This window comes from Thermobia domestica, chromosome 6 (genome assembly GCF_964235325.1).
Source record: "Thermobia domestica chromosome 6, izTheDome1.hap1.1, whole genome shotgun sequence".
Lineage (NCBI taxonomy): Eukaryota > Metazoa > Arthropoda > Insecta > Zygentoma > Lepismatidae > Thermobia > Thermobia domestica.
In genome coordinates this window covers 249,657,699-249,673,097 of record NC_137459.1, presented here as the reverse complement: position 1 = coordinate 249,673,097, position 15,399 = coordinate 249,657,699, and the positions used below count along the sequence as shown (strand labels likewise).

The 15,399-nt window shown below is 35.3% G+C and overlaps 2 protein-coding genes across 4 annotated transcripts in view; one reads left to right on the top strand and one right to left on the bottom strand.

Annotated features, from left to right (window-relative positions):
* Positions 1-9,051, bottom strand: part of siz (Brefeldin-resistant Arf-GEF family protein schizo) — a 436,074-nt gene extending 427,023 nt beyond the window's left edge. For 2 of the 3 annotated variants that reach the window (XM_081762743.1, XM_081762752.1), the window contains exon 1: positions 8,740-9,051. In XM_081762743.1, coding sequence (XP_081618869.1) covers positions 8,740-8,864 — 125 coding nt within the window. In that variant the 5' untranslated portion in view covers positions 8,865-9,051. Of the gene's footprint in view, positions 1-7,964; positions 8,115-8,739 lie in introns of those variants that run through there. The other variant, XM_081762746.1, reaches the window with a different exon arrangement.
* Positions 9,052-10,729: 1,678 nt separating this feature from the next.
* LOC145687491 (protein FAM200A-like) lies at positions 10,730-12,988 on the top strand. The gene has a single exon (XM_081760952.1). The coding sequence runs from the start codon at positions 10,730-10,732 to the stop codon at positions 12,986-12,988; it is 2,259 nt and encodes a 752-aa protein (XP_081617078.1).
* The last annotated feature ends 2,411 nt before the right edge of the window (positions 12,989-15,399 follow it).

The window sequence follows — 15,399 nt, the reverse complement described above, 5'->3', positions numbered from 1 at the left end:
CTGAAAGATATCTTATCTTGTAGCAGTATTTCAGTTAAACTGAAATTAAAGTTTAAGAGTTAATGACAATACTAAGCTATATTTCTTCATTAACCATTCTATATACTGTCGTCTTGCTAGTGTCATAATGAATACAGCGTCATTAGGTATACTTCAGTAACAGTTTCACTTCAGTAAGTGACATGGTTCTCATACACAATCAATTTGTAGGTATTACAAATTTTCAACGAACTTAAAAAGTTCGTTACTGAACTCACTATGCCTGTGTGTGTTATTTTCGAATTTTTCAATTTTGAGCCGTCCATCAAAAACTATCTGAAAGAAGATGACATTTTTTGCATCACAATTACCGTTCACGAGATATTGGCCAAAAAAGTTCCGATTTCGAGAGATGTAAGGAGCCATATCACGGGAATCATAAGTCACAGAGAGATTAGGCTGTATCAGTGTTGATCAATACCTAAGAGGATGATGAACATTTTGACACCAAATAGTAACAGGTGGCCCCTGGCCACCGTTCCCGAGATATTGGCCACAAGACGTTCGGATTTTGGGAGATTTAAGGAGCCATATGTAGGGAACAATAAGTCATAGAGGGATGATATTTTGCGAATTCTTCAATTTTGAGCATGTCTTCGTAAAACAAGATATCGTAGAACGTTTTAACAGAACTTTTAAAAACACGTGGAAAAGATTCAGTACTCAAGGGAATTATAAATGGATAGCTATATTACAAGAATTATTTAATGAGTATAATAATAAAGTACATAGAACAATTGGCATAAAGACTGTACAAGTTAATAATAAAAACTAATTCTTTTCAAGTTCGTTCTGGCAATGCTCTTGGAACATTCTCAACTGATTTTTCCTAAATTTTCTCGAGAACTACGCATGAACTTTCACACTTATGTATATCATTTAGTTTAGTCAATGATATCTATCGATTGATATGTCTCATCAATAGACTTTTGTTGTTCTTGTTGTTAAATGCTAATAATATTGTAGAATTTATTTATATACGTTTCAATGACTGTTTGTCATCCTCAGTACGTACCTATTAAGGAATTCTTTGCGTTTATTCGTGGACAATTATGGGCGCAAAACTAAAACAAACAAATTGGTGTCTCACCCACGAATTATTTAATCAAAGACATATACAGATGAGCACATATTGCATTATACTGGAGTACATCAACCGTTCACGTGATTTACTAAGTTGTGTTTTGCTGTAAAAGAAGTATAATAGCACTTTTCCTAAGGATAGAAATTTGCCGTAGTATGAGTACACGTATCAATGTGTATATATAAGTCTCGGTGCTAGCCTAATGTATGGGATCATAACATGAATTCATGAGTTAAATGTATTTCTTTCTCTAGGGAATTGACTCATAGTACCTTATAAGTAGTTTCTTATGGGAAGAGTTGCATTTCTGAGTACAGATTTACTTTACGAGAGCTTAATCATTATGGGTACAAATACAGCGTACGAACATACACCACAAAAACGACAGCGAAAAAAAATACCCTGTACTAGATGGCCACTAAATGCAAGAAGTGTACTTAACCTGCATAAGGACAGGGAGAAGCTGGTGGACTCGCGCAGCAGTGCATTCACAGCGAGCAGGCGTATGGGTGACGGTGGGTATGGGCGTAAACGAGGATTATGGAAAAGCACTGCATTTTTATGCCTTACCTGTCGAACATCTTTCGGACACTTATACCGTTATGGATCATGACTTGAAACATTACACTAACACACCCGTTCAGTTAATCTTGGTTTCCTTCTGGACTACTACGTTGTTAAAAGCATATACTTTCGATTACATTTTTGAACATTATTATATACTATCTAGTAATAACATTATTACGTATGTCACAGGTAAGATCCTGACATATTTTGATTATTTATACGTTTCTGTTCTGAAGTAACAGTAGATATTTCTACTGTAAATTTTACAAACCTATGGTCCCACAAACTACGATGGCACCAAAATTCCATAACAGACATGTACTGAGAATGTTGACAAGCAGTCGTTAGAAGATATACAAAATAATAATAATAATAATAATAATAATAATAAATAAATACGGCTTTTAAGTGAGTCCAATGTTAGTATTTCCGTATTACATATGCATCCTACCAGCTCTTTATGTCAGAACTCCTTACATCGTAGAAACATCAACTGATACGAAAAAGTAAATTATCTGTACAATAAAGCCACTTTTACCTAATTCCTGCATGTTTGGTATCCGTAATCCTAAATCTCAACCTATCTAGTTCCTTATCTGTAGTTCTCCATATACCTCTCTGAACTACAGTATAAATACAAATGGCCACCCTCCCCGCACCACTGGCTTTTTGGTCCCATCTCGCTAAGTTAGGTAAGCGAGCAGAAAATCTGATATTACATATACATATTTTATCATAAAATAATAGTTAAATTATTACATATACTTGATACATTTAAGTATAATTAAATAACTGGAAATTTTAGAAAAACATAAGACGCAGTATATTGTATATAATATGTATATAAAGAAAATCAGAGCCCTACCTACGCTCTTTTCTTACCGACATTACACAAATGTGTATTTATTTTCACATTTCAAACACTGAATGCAGAGCTCGAAGTGAGAAGTGTGTCTACCTTCCTAAACCTAGTCACACCTCTGTTTAATCAAACCCTATCCATACAGCATTACAAAATATAATTTAGGTTACAAGATGGTATGTCCGGCTTTTCCTTGGACTAAAGCTTTATATGAACATCTCTTTCACCATCGTCTGTGTGTACTGAAATATCGTACCTATGAAAGTAACGGAATGCTTGTTAAAAGAAATACTCCGTTTACGAGAATAATTGACCAGCATCATTTTTAGCAGGAGCAAAATTACAAGAAACCAGAAGACAAACTCTACACTATAAATGAAACAATTTGATGGTACATCTCTTCCTTCCTTGAACAAATGGACTCTTCAGTCTTTACTTATATGGGCCAAAGAAAACATTTTCTAATATAATAACGATAATTTTATCATATAATTTGCAAAAGGATTATTGTATTCTAGTAAATCCACTAACCTTCTACAAATGCACTGCAATGGCTACCAATTTCAAGAAACCCAATCTGGAACAATGTATACATCCTACAAGGTGTATTTTTGAATTGGGGAAAGCTTAAAGTGGTGCTAAAGTTACTGGAGCTACTGTTGAATATTCAACGGAGGAATTGCTTAAATATCGGATTATTCATATTCTTTACATCATTACTTCTTCCTTTAAGAACTAGAAATAAATAAACAAGTTCTTGTTATTATTATTATTTTAAAGCTACCGTTCACAACCGAAAAAGATAAAGAAACTCGTAAGGATGAGTTTGCGGAGAACTAATCTAAAGTTGGAAGCATTCCATTCAGTAGCACTGATGATCTAGAAAAAGTTTGTTTATAATGAATAACAATAAGTTGTAATTGTTGACTGAAAAATATTAAACTGAATGCGCCTTCCAACATTTCTGATGATTTGGGGAAATGTATGCTTTTCTATAAATTTCACAATGTTCAATGTGTTAATTAAAGAATGTAATTTTTGCAAAAATCAATGGAACAAATAAAGACAACTCAACTCAATGGGTCAAATAGGTAGTTTACTTATAGTAAAGCATTCTTATTTCTGTTTTGGAGCCTATGAACCCAGAATTAGCTGACATTATCTACACATACAGTCAGAAACAATATTAAGTATAGGTTGGAACTATCATTTCTTATACCTCCTACCTACACTTAATACTGTTTCTGACAACGCATTCAATTCCAAATGTTTTTGCTATTATTTATACCTAGTAAAACGATGGTCACTCTTATGAACATTCTAACCTTTCGCGGGCGAAAACCTATGTATGGGTCTTCGCAATTCATTGACAGTAATCGTTTTTAAACACTTGAGCTAAGTCACTGATCACTATGAATGAAGTGTACGTATCCATATTTGGGCTTTCTCTCACGAAGGGTTAACGAAGATCACTAAATGAATTATTAAAAACATTTAGATATGTATATTACTCCATTGATATATTACTAGATTTACAAGAGGTCTAAGTGTGAAGTATCTCTGTTCGCATCCATTCATGAGAAGGTAATGTACTATCGTAAACGAAAGTGCATTAGCATTAGCACCTGTATTGGGATAATTTTGGGTCAATGTTTAGAAGAAGAGGTCCAGAAGTACGTAAAAATTGAAAATTTTACAGAAGAAATGGAAGACGTAAGTACTTAGGCCTAACATAATCTAACCAAATCTAACCCAACCTAATAATAATAGAAATAAGCGAAACTATATCATTTTTCGAAAATTATGCTGGGCTCCTACAGTAACAATGTAACAAACTAATCAAACCTAACCTACCTAAACTAACCTAATGTGAACAAAAACTACCGAAGTTGTAATATTTTTAGAAAAAGTAGCTGGACCCCGTCTGCTAAACATTGACTTAATTTTGGAACTGTGAGGCCAAAATCAGGTAAAAAACAGTGTTTACAGGAGAAATGAGTTGATGTTACGTAAGGGTACTTACTACGTACTAACCTAACCTAATCTAATCTAAGTTAACCTAGCCTAAACCATCAAAAACACAGAAAATATGAAAAGAAAGCACGAATTTTAAGCAAAGAATTCTGGCCTCCCCAACCCAAAAATCCTACACTAAACTGACCTAAACTAACTTAAACCATCAAAAATACAGAAAATATAGCGAGAAAGAACGAATTTTTAGCAAAAAGTTCTCCCCCCCCCCATTTCCAAAAGTTGCAAAATTGACATTGATCATTTTATTGTATTTACCAGTAACTACCACTTCTTTAAAATTATCGAAACAGATGAACAAAAATTATTAATCTTTACGTAACAATTTTGGATTTGAAAAATGAAATTTATTCTTCAAACTTATACAGTACTTCAACTACAGGAAACTGCTTCAAGAAGTCCTTTGTCACTCTCAATAAATGTATAAAATCACTTACAAGTAAATTTCAAACTTTCTCTGATACAGTCCCTGTCAATCTCTTTAAAATTATCTAAACAGATGAGCAAAATATATTAATCGTTGATAGGTGGTGAAAGGTGACAGTTTTGGATTTACAGAATGAAAGTTAGCTAATTTTTAAATTTATACTTTGAACTAGATGAAATTGCTTCGAACTACATACAGATTTGACAAAAAACGGTCACAAAGGGGCTGGTAAGAAGTTTGTACCGGTCACCGGCTTTAAACAAAATAACAGCAATATATCCAGTCAGGCCGGTGGAAAACCGGCCAGTTGGCAACCCTAGAACTTTCACGACCAAAAAGGCCTGAAACAAGGAGATGCGTTGTCGCCATTATTATTCAACTTTGTTCTGGAGTACGATATGAGAAAACTCAAAGATAGTAACCATATCTGAATGGTAATTAGAGCTGAATGGCACTTACCAGGTTTTGGCGTATACTGATGATGTAATCTGACAGCGGATGATACGAGAACAAAAGAAATGCAGAGGTCTTATTAAACGCTTGCATGGAAATGGGTTTGGAAGTAAATGCAATGAAAACTAAATACATGGAAGTTTGCTGGGTTCGTTATACTGCAAATTATGAATGTGTCAAAATATCAAATAATATTTCGACAAGTAGATACCTTCAAATATCTAGGATCAATATTAACAGATCAAAATCATACACTCGAAGAAATTAAATGTCGACTGAAAGCAAGGAATTCGTGTTACTATTCAGTTCAAAATCTTTTTTCGTCCGAATTTTGTTGAGAAATTTAAAGCTTAAAATGTATAACGCGTTAATTATGCCTGCTGTGCTCTATGGTTACGAAGTATGGTCGCTTACTCTGAGTGAAGAACGAAGACTGAAAGTATTTGAGAACAAAATCCTGAGACGAATATTCGGACCAAAGAAGAACGGGAATAGGGTATGGAGGAAACTTCATAACGAGGAACTGCATAATTTATACCTTTACCAAACATTGTTAGGGTCATCAAGTCTAGGAGGCTCAGGTGCGCAGCGCATGTAACCAGAATGGAAGAAAGTAGGAACACTTTCAAAGTTTTAACTAGTATTCCTACCAGAAAATGACCATTAGAAAGACCTAGACGCAGACTTGAGGACAATAATAACATGGATTTCGCACAAGTAGAAATTGGACCCAACTGGCTAAGGACAGAAGTCAATGGAGATTTTGTAAACGCGGCAACGAACCTCCGGGTTCCATAGGTCATGGAGTTAGTTTGTTAGTGTAGGTTTAAAATTCAAGCTTCCAAACTCAATCTATATACTAAAATGTTAGGTTTATATGTTTGTCTCCAAAGAAAAGTTTATATGTTTGTCTCGATAATCATTTCGACAATGGGATCTCGAAAACCACAAGTGCTAGAAACGTGCCGTTTTTACTGGTTGATTTCAAATTTTGTTTAGATCGCCCAGTTCTAATTGATTAAAAAAAAAAAAACAACATGACCGTTATTTCTTTATTACATTTTTAGGGGTACACTGGAAGTGTTGAATTTTTTACGAGTTATGCATTCCAACACCACATAATTGTATACAGGAGTAGCATATCTCTTAGGCGTTCGTTTCATGGCCAAATAATAATGAAGAATGAACGATAACCATTTCCCCAGCCTAAGATGAATCTTTATTATTTGGAGTGTTTTGCGCAATGAACATCATATACTACTGGCATTATAATTAATTGTGTGTGTAATGTATTTGCTTATTACATACTATATGCAAGAAGAAAGAAAACATTGATCATACATGAATTAGAAACTCCAACCGGAAGTAGGCTCAAATCTTACAAACGATGCGAGATAGAAAAAAAATAATAATCCATAGAATCTTCCCTTTACGGTACCCTTTGCCGATGTTTATCAATATGTTTTTCACTTGTGCATGTAAAGGGAAACTTGTGTTTGTCACTTGTGTCAGATGTGAGGAATGACAAGGATATTCATGCTCATATGTGAATGATGCGCTGTGTAGAGGGCATAGGTTCAGATAATAATAATAATAATAATAATAATAATAATAATAATAATAATAATAAGGGCCACGTAAATACGGAAGTAACAAGAAAGTAGATTAGCCTTGAAATCATACGAATTGCTAATTCAAATTACGATATATGCTTCAAACTATAGTTTGTCTCATAACTATTGCAGTGCAATATTACCAATAATGAATTCTTGTGCGTTATATTGGCAGGAAGAAAATTAACTGTAGAAAAATTATCTCCCCTAACTTTTTGTTATAAAAGGAGAGAGACAAAAATCAAACCTTTCGCTGAAATCTCTCTGAAGGTGATCTGCAAACATTCTTGTAGCTATTGATATTATAGCCTTAAAATATGTCCGAACAAAATTTTATTTCCGGTATATTGTGGGCGGTACTTTTTTCACAAATCCAAATCTCGTGATCTATGTATTATCTTCGATTCACCTCATGATACTGTTTAATAAACTACTGTACGAATGTTACGATAGTAAATGAGAGTATTATAATAAGATGTTAATAAATATAAATATAGTGATGTTGTGGTACGTGTACTTCAAAAGTTCGCTGTCGTAACTGGGATCCCTCAACTTTCTACTGTTGTTTGGGGATTCACCATTACCTGAAGGCTATTCGCCCCATGAAGTTGTCATGTTATCACTTCTTGTAAGTTTAACTGAATCCTAAACACTAAAATAACATACAGTTTATATTTTTCCTTAAACGTTAACCTAAATTTTCATTTCTTACGAAAGAAAAAGTACAGCATTATCTCGTAAGCTGTTGCCAAGGTCTCACGTATTACTTCCTCCAGTCATACGACGGAGCCATATACCACTGTAATCAGTTTAAGTACTTCAAGGCCAAAGTTGTCTTTACACATAATCGAAAAGTTGTCAGATGTACATATTATTATTCATTCTTACCATATGCAGTGTTATTTCCACATTGTCAGTCGTAAGTCAACTGGACGTGTTTCACAGCAGAAAAACTGAACCAGTAAGTCACTGGGAGGAGTGGCTACTAGGAACTTACTACAATGGCAGCCCGGAAACAATACTGTGATTCAATGTTACGGAGAGAAGATCTCCCCCTCTTCAATCCTGCCGACAAAAAATCAATAACAAAACTTTCAATCAACTACATATCACGATTAATTTAGAATTTTAGTAGATATTCATCAACAGTGTTACTCTATTCTACTGTAGTTTTATTTGAATTGGAAGTTGATATTTATCAGCAGACATTCAATAGTTTTATCATGTCATAACTACATTAGAAATTTTATTTGAGGGGAAAACATTCAGGAAGTTTATTCACTATTATTCACTTTTTTATTAATAATGCGGTAATATCTAAAACTCAGTTCTACTCTCACTGTCTAATTTTATTCTTTACAATTTTGAATGAAACTGCCTACGAAATTTCTTTCTGCTATTACGTATTCGTTTTTATCCCCCACAAATAACACCCGGATGTTCGACTTGACAGATACTGGTGTCTCCTATACGTGTTTGCTGTCAGTGTGATAAGAACAGGTGAAGTGATATTTGCTATTGTTGACATATGATACACTGTATATGATATGGCACATAAATATTTATGGTCAATATTTGTCAAACCACTTCATTCAATTTAATCATTTTATGTCACCTAGTTTGTTTTTCAAAACTACACAGTAACCACAGAAATTAACTATACCTTTCCGAAAGGGCCAGGGCGTGAGTAAAACGCCAGGAAGAACACTTTGTACGTGGATTCCCTACACGCCACACAAGTTCACAAGTAACAGGCGCACACACATACATACAAACACATACAAACATACGCAAACACCACAGCTGCTTCCCCTAGATTTCGAAGCTAACTTCCCACGCTTGCGCATAGTTCTCTTACCGCCTTTTCCCCTCTTATAACATTGTATTGACAAGGCTTAGTTGGGAAGTCCCACTACAGTAAAGGGGTTAGCGGTAGCTCCTCTACACTTTCACGAGGTTGCCTGCGTGCGTACGTCAGCCGCCACTATATGTCATGAAACCGTTATGTTGCGATCTGTTTGCTACTCACACATTTCAATACCGTTCCGCAGATGCGATATACAGGGATGCCACTTTTAGTGATTTCGTACTAGATTTAGTGATTTTATCATTGAATTAGTGATCTAGTACGTACTTCGCGTAAATATGCACAATCTAGTGATTTTTGTCATTTCATTTCTCATGGAGTTAAATGACAAGGAAATGATTTTTCAAATAACAAGGAAAACTGTTTCGGTTTGGAAAGAATGTTCAAACTTAGAGTTAATCTTTTTGTTCCTCTCTGAGAGCAACCCCTGCTGTGAAATGACCATGGGTAAACAGACAGTACTTTTGGCCTCCACCTCTTTATGTTCGCCGACATGGGATGAGATTGTGAGTTACTTATCGTGAACAGGTAGGTTTCTGAAGCAAGTGGAAAAATAATAATTCTCTGCTTCAACGTTTTGTCACGTACGGAGACGCTGGCAGTATCATTCCCTTTTCTTTTTTCCCAATGAGTCTAAAGAAGGAGGAAACCATACTAATATACGTATTAATAAAATGTACAGGACGCGAGGGACAGCATGAGCTATGACCTTGAAATCCGCAACCAACACACTTGAAAGGAACGGGAAATCCTAATAGCAGGGATGCCACTTTTAGTGATTTCGTACTAGATTTAGTGATTTTATCATTGAATTAGTGATCTAGTACGTACTTCGCGTAAATATGTACAATCTAGTGATTTTTGTCATTTCATTTCTCATGGAGTTAAATGACAAGGAAATGATTTTTCAAATAACAAGGAAAACTGTGTTTCGGTTCGGAAAGAATGTTCAAACTTAAAGAGTTAATCTTTTTGTTCCTCTCTGAGAGCAACCCCTGCTGTGAAATGACCATGGGTAAACAGACAGTACTTTTGGCCTCCACCTCTTTATGTTCGCCGACATGGGATGAGATTGAGAGTTACTTATCGTGAGCAGGTAGGTTTCTGAAGCAAGTGGAGAAATAATAATTCTCTGCTTCAACGTTTTGTCACGTACGGAGGCGCTGGCAGTATCATTCCCTTTTCTTTTTTCCCAATGAGTCTAAAGAAGGAGGAAACCATACTAATATATGTATTAATAAAATGTACCAGCAAATAAGCACAGTACCGACGAAAGTTCCATCTGTGACTCAGTTGTTGAGCATAAATCTATTGATATTGTCACGTACAAGCACTCTAAACTTGTCTTACCCTTTCGTATTATCTGTACAATTTTTAACCTCACTAATTTCTCACGAGAAAATTTCTAGCATATGGGATTTGAAATCTGCACACTTGTACTTTCTTCTTTCGCTAATGAGTAAACTAATTTAGGTTTCTAAGAAAGACATCAATAAACAGGAAGGTCAATAATACTAACCGCCGCTGTTTGGTAGATTTTCAAATCAGCTCGTTTGAGTCTTATATTAGTTTAGTTAGTAATTTCGTGCAATATCTTGTGCAGCGCGAGTCGCTACGTAGGTTGTTCTCGTTGTTCATAATATCCGTAGTGATTTCCACCAGAACTTTCAGTTTGAGGTGTTAATTAATTTCTCGCGGATATTTTTTCTTTTGCTTAAGTTCGGGCTTGTGTTGCAAGTCACTGACCCATAGTGTGTCCCATCGGTGGTGCTGATGAGTTGAGGACATGGGTGATAATCAAAAGTCAACTCTATTAAATTACTTTAAGAAGGCGTGTGTGCGTGAGGTGTCTTCAAATTGTTCTCAAGTTGGGGGTGAAATTTCTAATAGTACTACTGCGTGTGTGATTACTAATAACCCTGAAGTGAAAAAAAGTGCGCGTAACTGTGTTGGTACTTCCAGTAATTGTAACAATACCGAGATTCAGAATGAACGCGTTTCTAATGATAACAGTAATTTCGACAACATTCGTACAAAAAGAAAAGCTAACGAAAGTGTGACACCAAGTGATATGAATGATGTCGAACACTCAACTAAAAAAATCAAGCATTACCAGCAGAAATATAAAAAAAGTTGGGAAGACAAACCGCAATTTAAAGACTGGCTTACGTGTAGCCCTAAAACCCCTGGGAAAGCATATTGTAAATATTGCGATATAGAGCTTTTAGGAAGTGTATCAGCAATGGAACGCCATTTACATACCTCAAAGCATTTGAAACGCGTCGAAGAAAGGAAAACCACTGTTACTTTGGACAGTGCGTTTCGAATACCTGTTGAAAATAGCTTAGGGGATCAAGTGACAGAAGCCGAGGTTAGATTATCTGCATATTTAGCAGAGCAAAATCTACCTATTTCGGTCATGGACACTTTACCTGAACTCTTAAAAGTGTGTTTTCCGGATTCCCAAATTGCGAAACAAATTCGATGTGGTCGTACAAAATCCGCTGCTATTATTAAAAATGTTTTAGCGGAAGAAAACATTGAAGTAATCGCCGAAGAACTGCGAAACAATTATTTTTCAATTATTATTGACGAATCTACAGATATAAGTAATTCCAAAACTCTAGCTGTTGTAGTTCGTTACTTTAGCTCCGGAAAGGGTCAAGTATTGGATAGTCTTTTAGGTTTATTGGAAATTCATAGTGGGAAAAGCAATACAATTTTTGAAGCAATAATTACGCTTTTCCAAGAGAGAAATATCCCAATTTCAAATTTAATTGGATTTGCTGCTGACAACGCCAGTACTATGATGGGAGTTAACGCAGGTGTAAGCGCAAAACTAATGGAATTGAATAGACATCTTTTTGTTGCGCGCTGTATTTGCCATAGCTTTCATATATGTGCATCTGAGGCTTGTAAAGAACTTCCTCAATCACTTGAGAACTTTTGTAGAGATATAACCTCTTTTTTCAATGCAAGTTCTAAACGAGTCTCCGAACTGAAAGAAATTCAAGATTTTTTCAAGATGAAACCCCATAAATTATTAAGTTTAAGCCAGACACGATGGCTCTCACTCCAGCAAGTTATTTCCCGAATTATTGAGCAATGGGATGTATTGCAGGCATACTTCCGATCACTATCACTAGAGGAAAAGCGTGACAGCCGCCCCCAAGATCTGCTACGAGGCCTGGAAAATGTAATAATGAAGGCCTATTTCTATTTTCTAACATTTTTCCTCCCTCATGTGACGGAATTGAACTTAGAATTCCAAAGCGAAAAGTATAGGCTGCACACTCTATTAGAAAATGTAGGAGCAACGCTTAAAACAATTTTAAAATATTACATGGATAGGAGTTACGTAGACAACACTCCTCTAAATCAAATTAACCCTGCAAATTCCAAAGAGTTCTTGAAAATAGAAGATATGTATTTGGGTGCTCGAGTGCAGGCGATTTTTATTAGGAATGAAAATCTCTCGAAAGAATTCATGGAGTTCAGACGTAGATGTCAGCGATTTTATATTGAATTCTGCAGACAATTGTTGAAACGTGTTGAATTTGGGAATCACACGTTGCAATCTCTTCTGATGCTTGACCCTTCAAATGTACAAAAGTATAATTCTGTGATCCCTTTGGCTGTGCGTTTTCCTAATATAGTGGAAGAGAACGAATTTGAAATTATTGATTCCGAGTGGCGTCGATTACAGAACTATAAAATCGATTTCAAGGATAAAGATATGGAGGAATTTTGGTGGCAAGTGTGTAAATTGAAGAACGGAGCAGGAGAAATTGCTTTCCCGACATTGTCAAAATTTGTAAAGGGGATGCTGGCATTACCGCATTCATCGGCCGCTGCAGAACGAATATTCTCAGCGGTCACCTTGAACAAAACTAAAATTAGGAACAAACTTTCGGTTCCAATGTTAAATAGTATTCTCATAACAAAACAAGCTTTGAAGGGACAAAACAGTGCAAGTATGGTTGTTTCAAAGAAACTCATAAAACGCGCTAAATCGTGTTTATCTTCACCAAGGCCCCAAAATTGAAAGACAAAGTGCATCAATGTAAATATGTAAATATGAATATCATACATAATTTCTATCTAGAACAATTACCGAAATTTGATAATTATATAGTGTGAATTGCAACGTAGGAATTAGTGCCTTATTTGAAGACGTCTATGCTGCATGGTAAGTTTATTATTATTATTATTATTATTATTATTATTATTATTATTATTATTATTATTATTATTATTATTATTGTAGACCCCTATTCAATTGTGTTTCACACACATACATTTATTTCAAGTCTTTCAGGTTCAGTTACTAATGAATTCTTAATTTTGGGAAGTTGCTAAAATCACATTTGTGCTAATCGTTCAGTGTATTTCAAATGATTTGTTTCTACGTAGTACATATTAATAGCGTTTATTTATGTACTAAAAAACTACAGATGTATAGGAGGTCATATGGTAAATATTTAAATTTTATCGCTAAGCTAAGGGAAGAAATACCTAATGTATTTATTCTTGTATACATTATAAGGAATTAGCGCATGGAATAAGCTTTCTTTCCTTAGCTTGTAGCACTAAATTGTAATTTAATTTTTTACCAATATGACTTCCCTCTAGAGCCGCCACTGAGTTATTCATCCGAAATCTTTTCGTTCCCCTACTGTCCTGTTCCGGATACGGGGCATACTAGAAAGTAGGAATAGTATCTAGCCATTATAGTTTGATAAAGTTAATTCAGATTTTCTCTCTCCATTACATTACATTATATATATATATATATATATATATATATATATATATATATATATATAGTATGGAGTGTTAACATTTGGTGATTTTTAGTGATTTTCTACTCTCTAATCTAGTACTAAATGTTAATTGTTCGTTGGCAACCCTGCCTAATAGTGTTACTAACTGCCACAACAGTGAACTAGAATTTGGCGATTTGAAGCATTTCTGGGAAGGGATGACAGAGACGCTTTGAATCCATCTGCAGCCTTCCTTTTCTCATCTTCATTTTAAAAAAATCTGAACAATAAATTAGCCTATTTATTTAATAAGATGTAAAAATGCACTCGATGCAATAAAGGTTTCCTTAATCGTTCATTGTTTTTTATTTATTTTTTAAATGAGTAAACTAAAGTAAGTAAAACTTACATCACATAATACAACCTATATTTGCAATTCATTCATTCTGGGGACCAGGACTCATGTCCTCACCTTAGAGAGTTCGTGGCTACAGACCTGTCAACTCCTTCTCCCCTCATAGAAGGAAGTTTGTCATTTTCGCTGGTAAAAGAAGGTGGTCCTATTAGTACCCTCCCTCCCGGGGTAGTTATTTATGACACAGATGGGGGCGTCTTGAGAGACACATGAAGAAGCCGAACCGGACACAGTGTTCTTGTGTGCAGTGAAGTGTAATTCTTTGTGTGTAGTTCTGTGTTGTTTTCACTTATGTTGGAGGTTAGTATCAGCATGGGTTACAAACAGTACCAAAACATCTTCCTCCTCTCTCCACTGTCACCCTCGCAGCGAATAGTGTTCTTCCTACCTCCCGCTTCTCATAGCTCACGCTATCTCTCGCGCTCTGTACCAGCAAATAAGCACAGTACCGATGAAAGTTCCATCTGTGACTCACTTGTTGAGCATAAATCTATTGATATTGTCACGTACAAGCACTCTAAACTTGTCTTACCCTTTCGTATTATCTGTGCAATTTTTAACCTCACTAATTTCTCACGAGAAAATTTCTAGCATATGGGATTTGAAATCTGCACACTTGTACTTTCTTCTTTCGCTAATGAGTAAACTAATTTAGGTTTCTAAGAAAGACATCAATAAACAGGAAGGTCAATAATACTAACCGCCGCTGTTTGGTAGATTTTCAAATCAGCTCGTTGGAGTCTTATATTAGTTTAGTTAGTAATTTCGTGCAGTATCTTGTGCAGCGCGAGTCGCTACGTAAGTTGTTCTCGTTGTTCATAATATCCGTAGTGATTTCCACAAGAACTTTGTTTGAGGTGTTAATTAATTTCTCGCGGATATTTTTTCTTTTGCTTAAGTTCGGGCTTGTGTTGCAAGTCACTGACCCATAGTGTGTCCCATCAGTGGTGCTGATGAGTTGAGGACATGGGTGATAATCAAAAGTCAACTCTATTAAAGTACTTTAAGAAGGCGTGTGTGCGTGAGATGTCTTCAAATTGTTCTCAAGTTGGGGGTGAAATTTCTAATAGTACTACTGCGTGTGTGATTACTAATAACCCTGAAGTGAAAGAAAGTGCGCGTAACTGTGTTGGTACTTCCAGTAATTGTAACAATACCGAGATTCAGAATGAACGCGTTTCTAATGATGATAGTAATTTCGACAGCATTCGTAAAAAAAGAAAAGCTAACGAAAGTGTGACACCAAGTGATATGAATGATGTCGAACACTCAACTAAA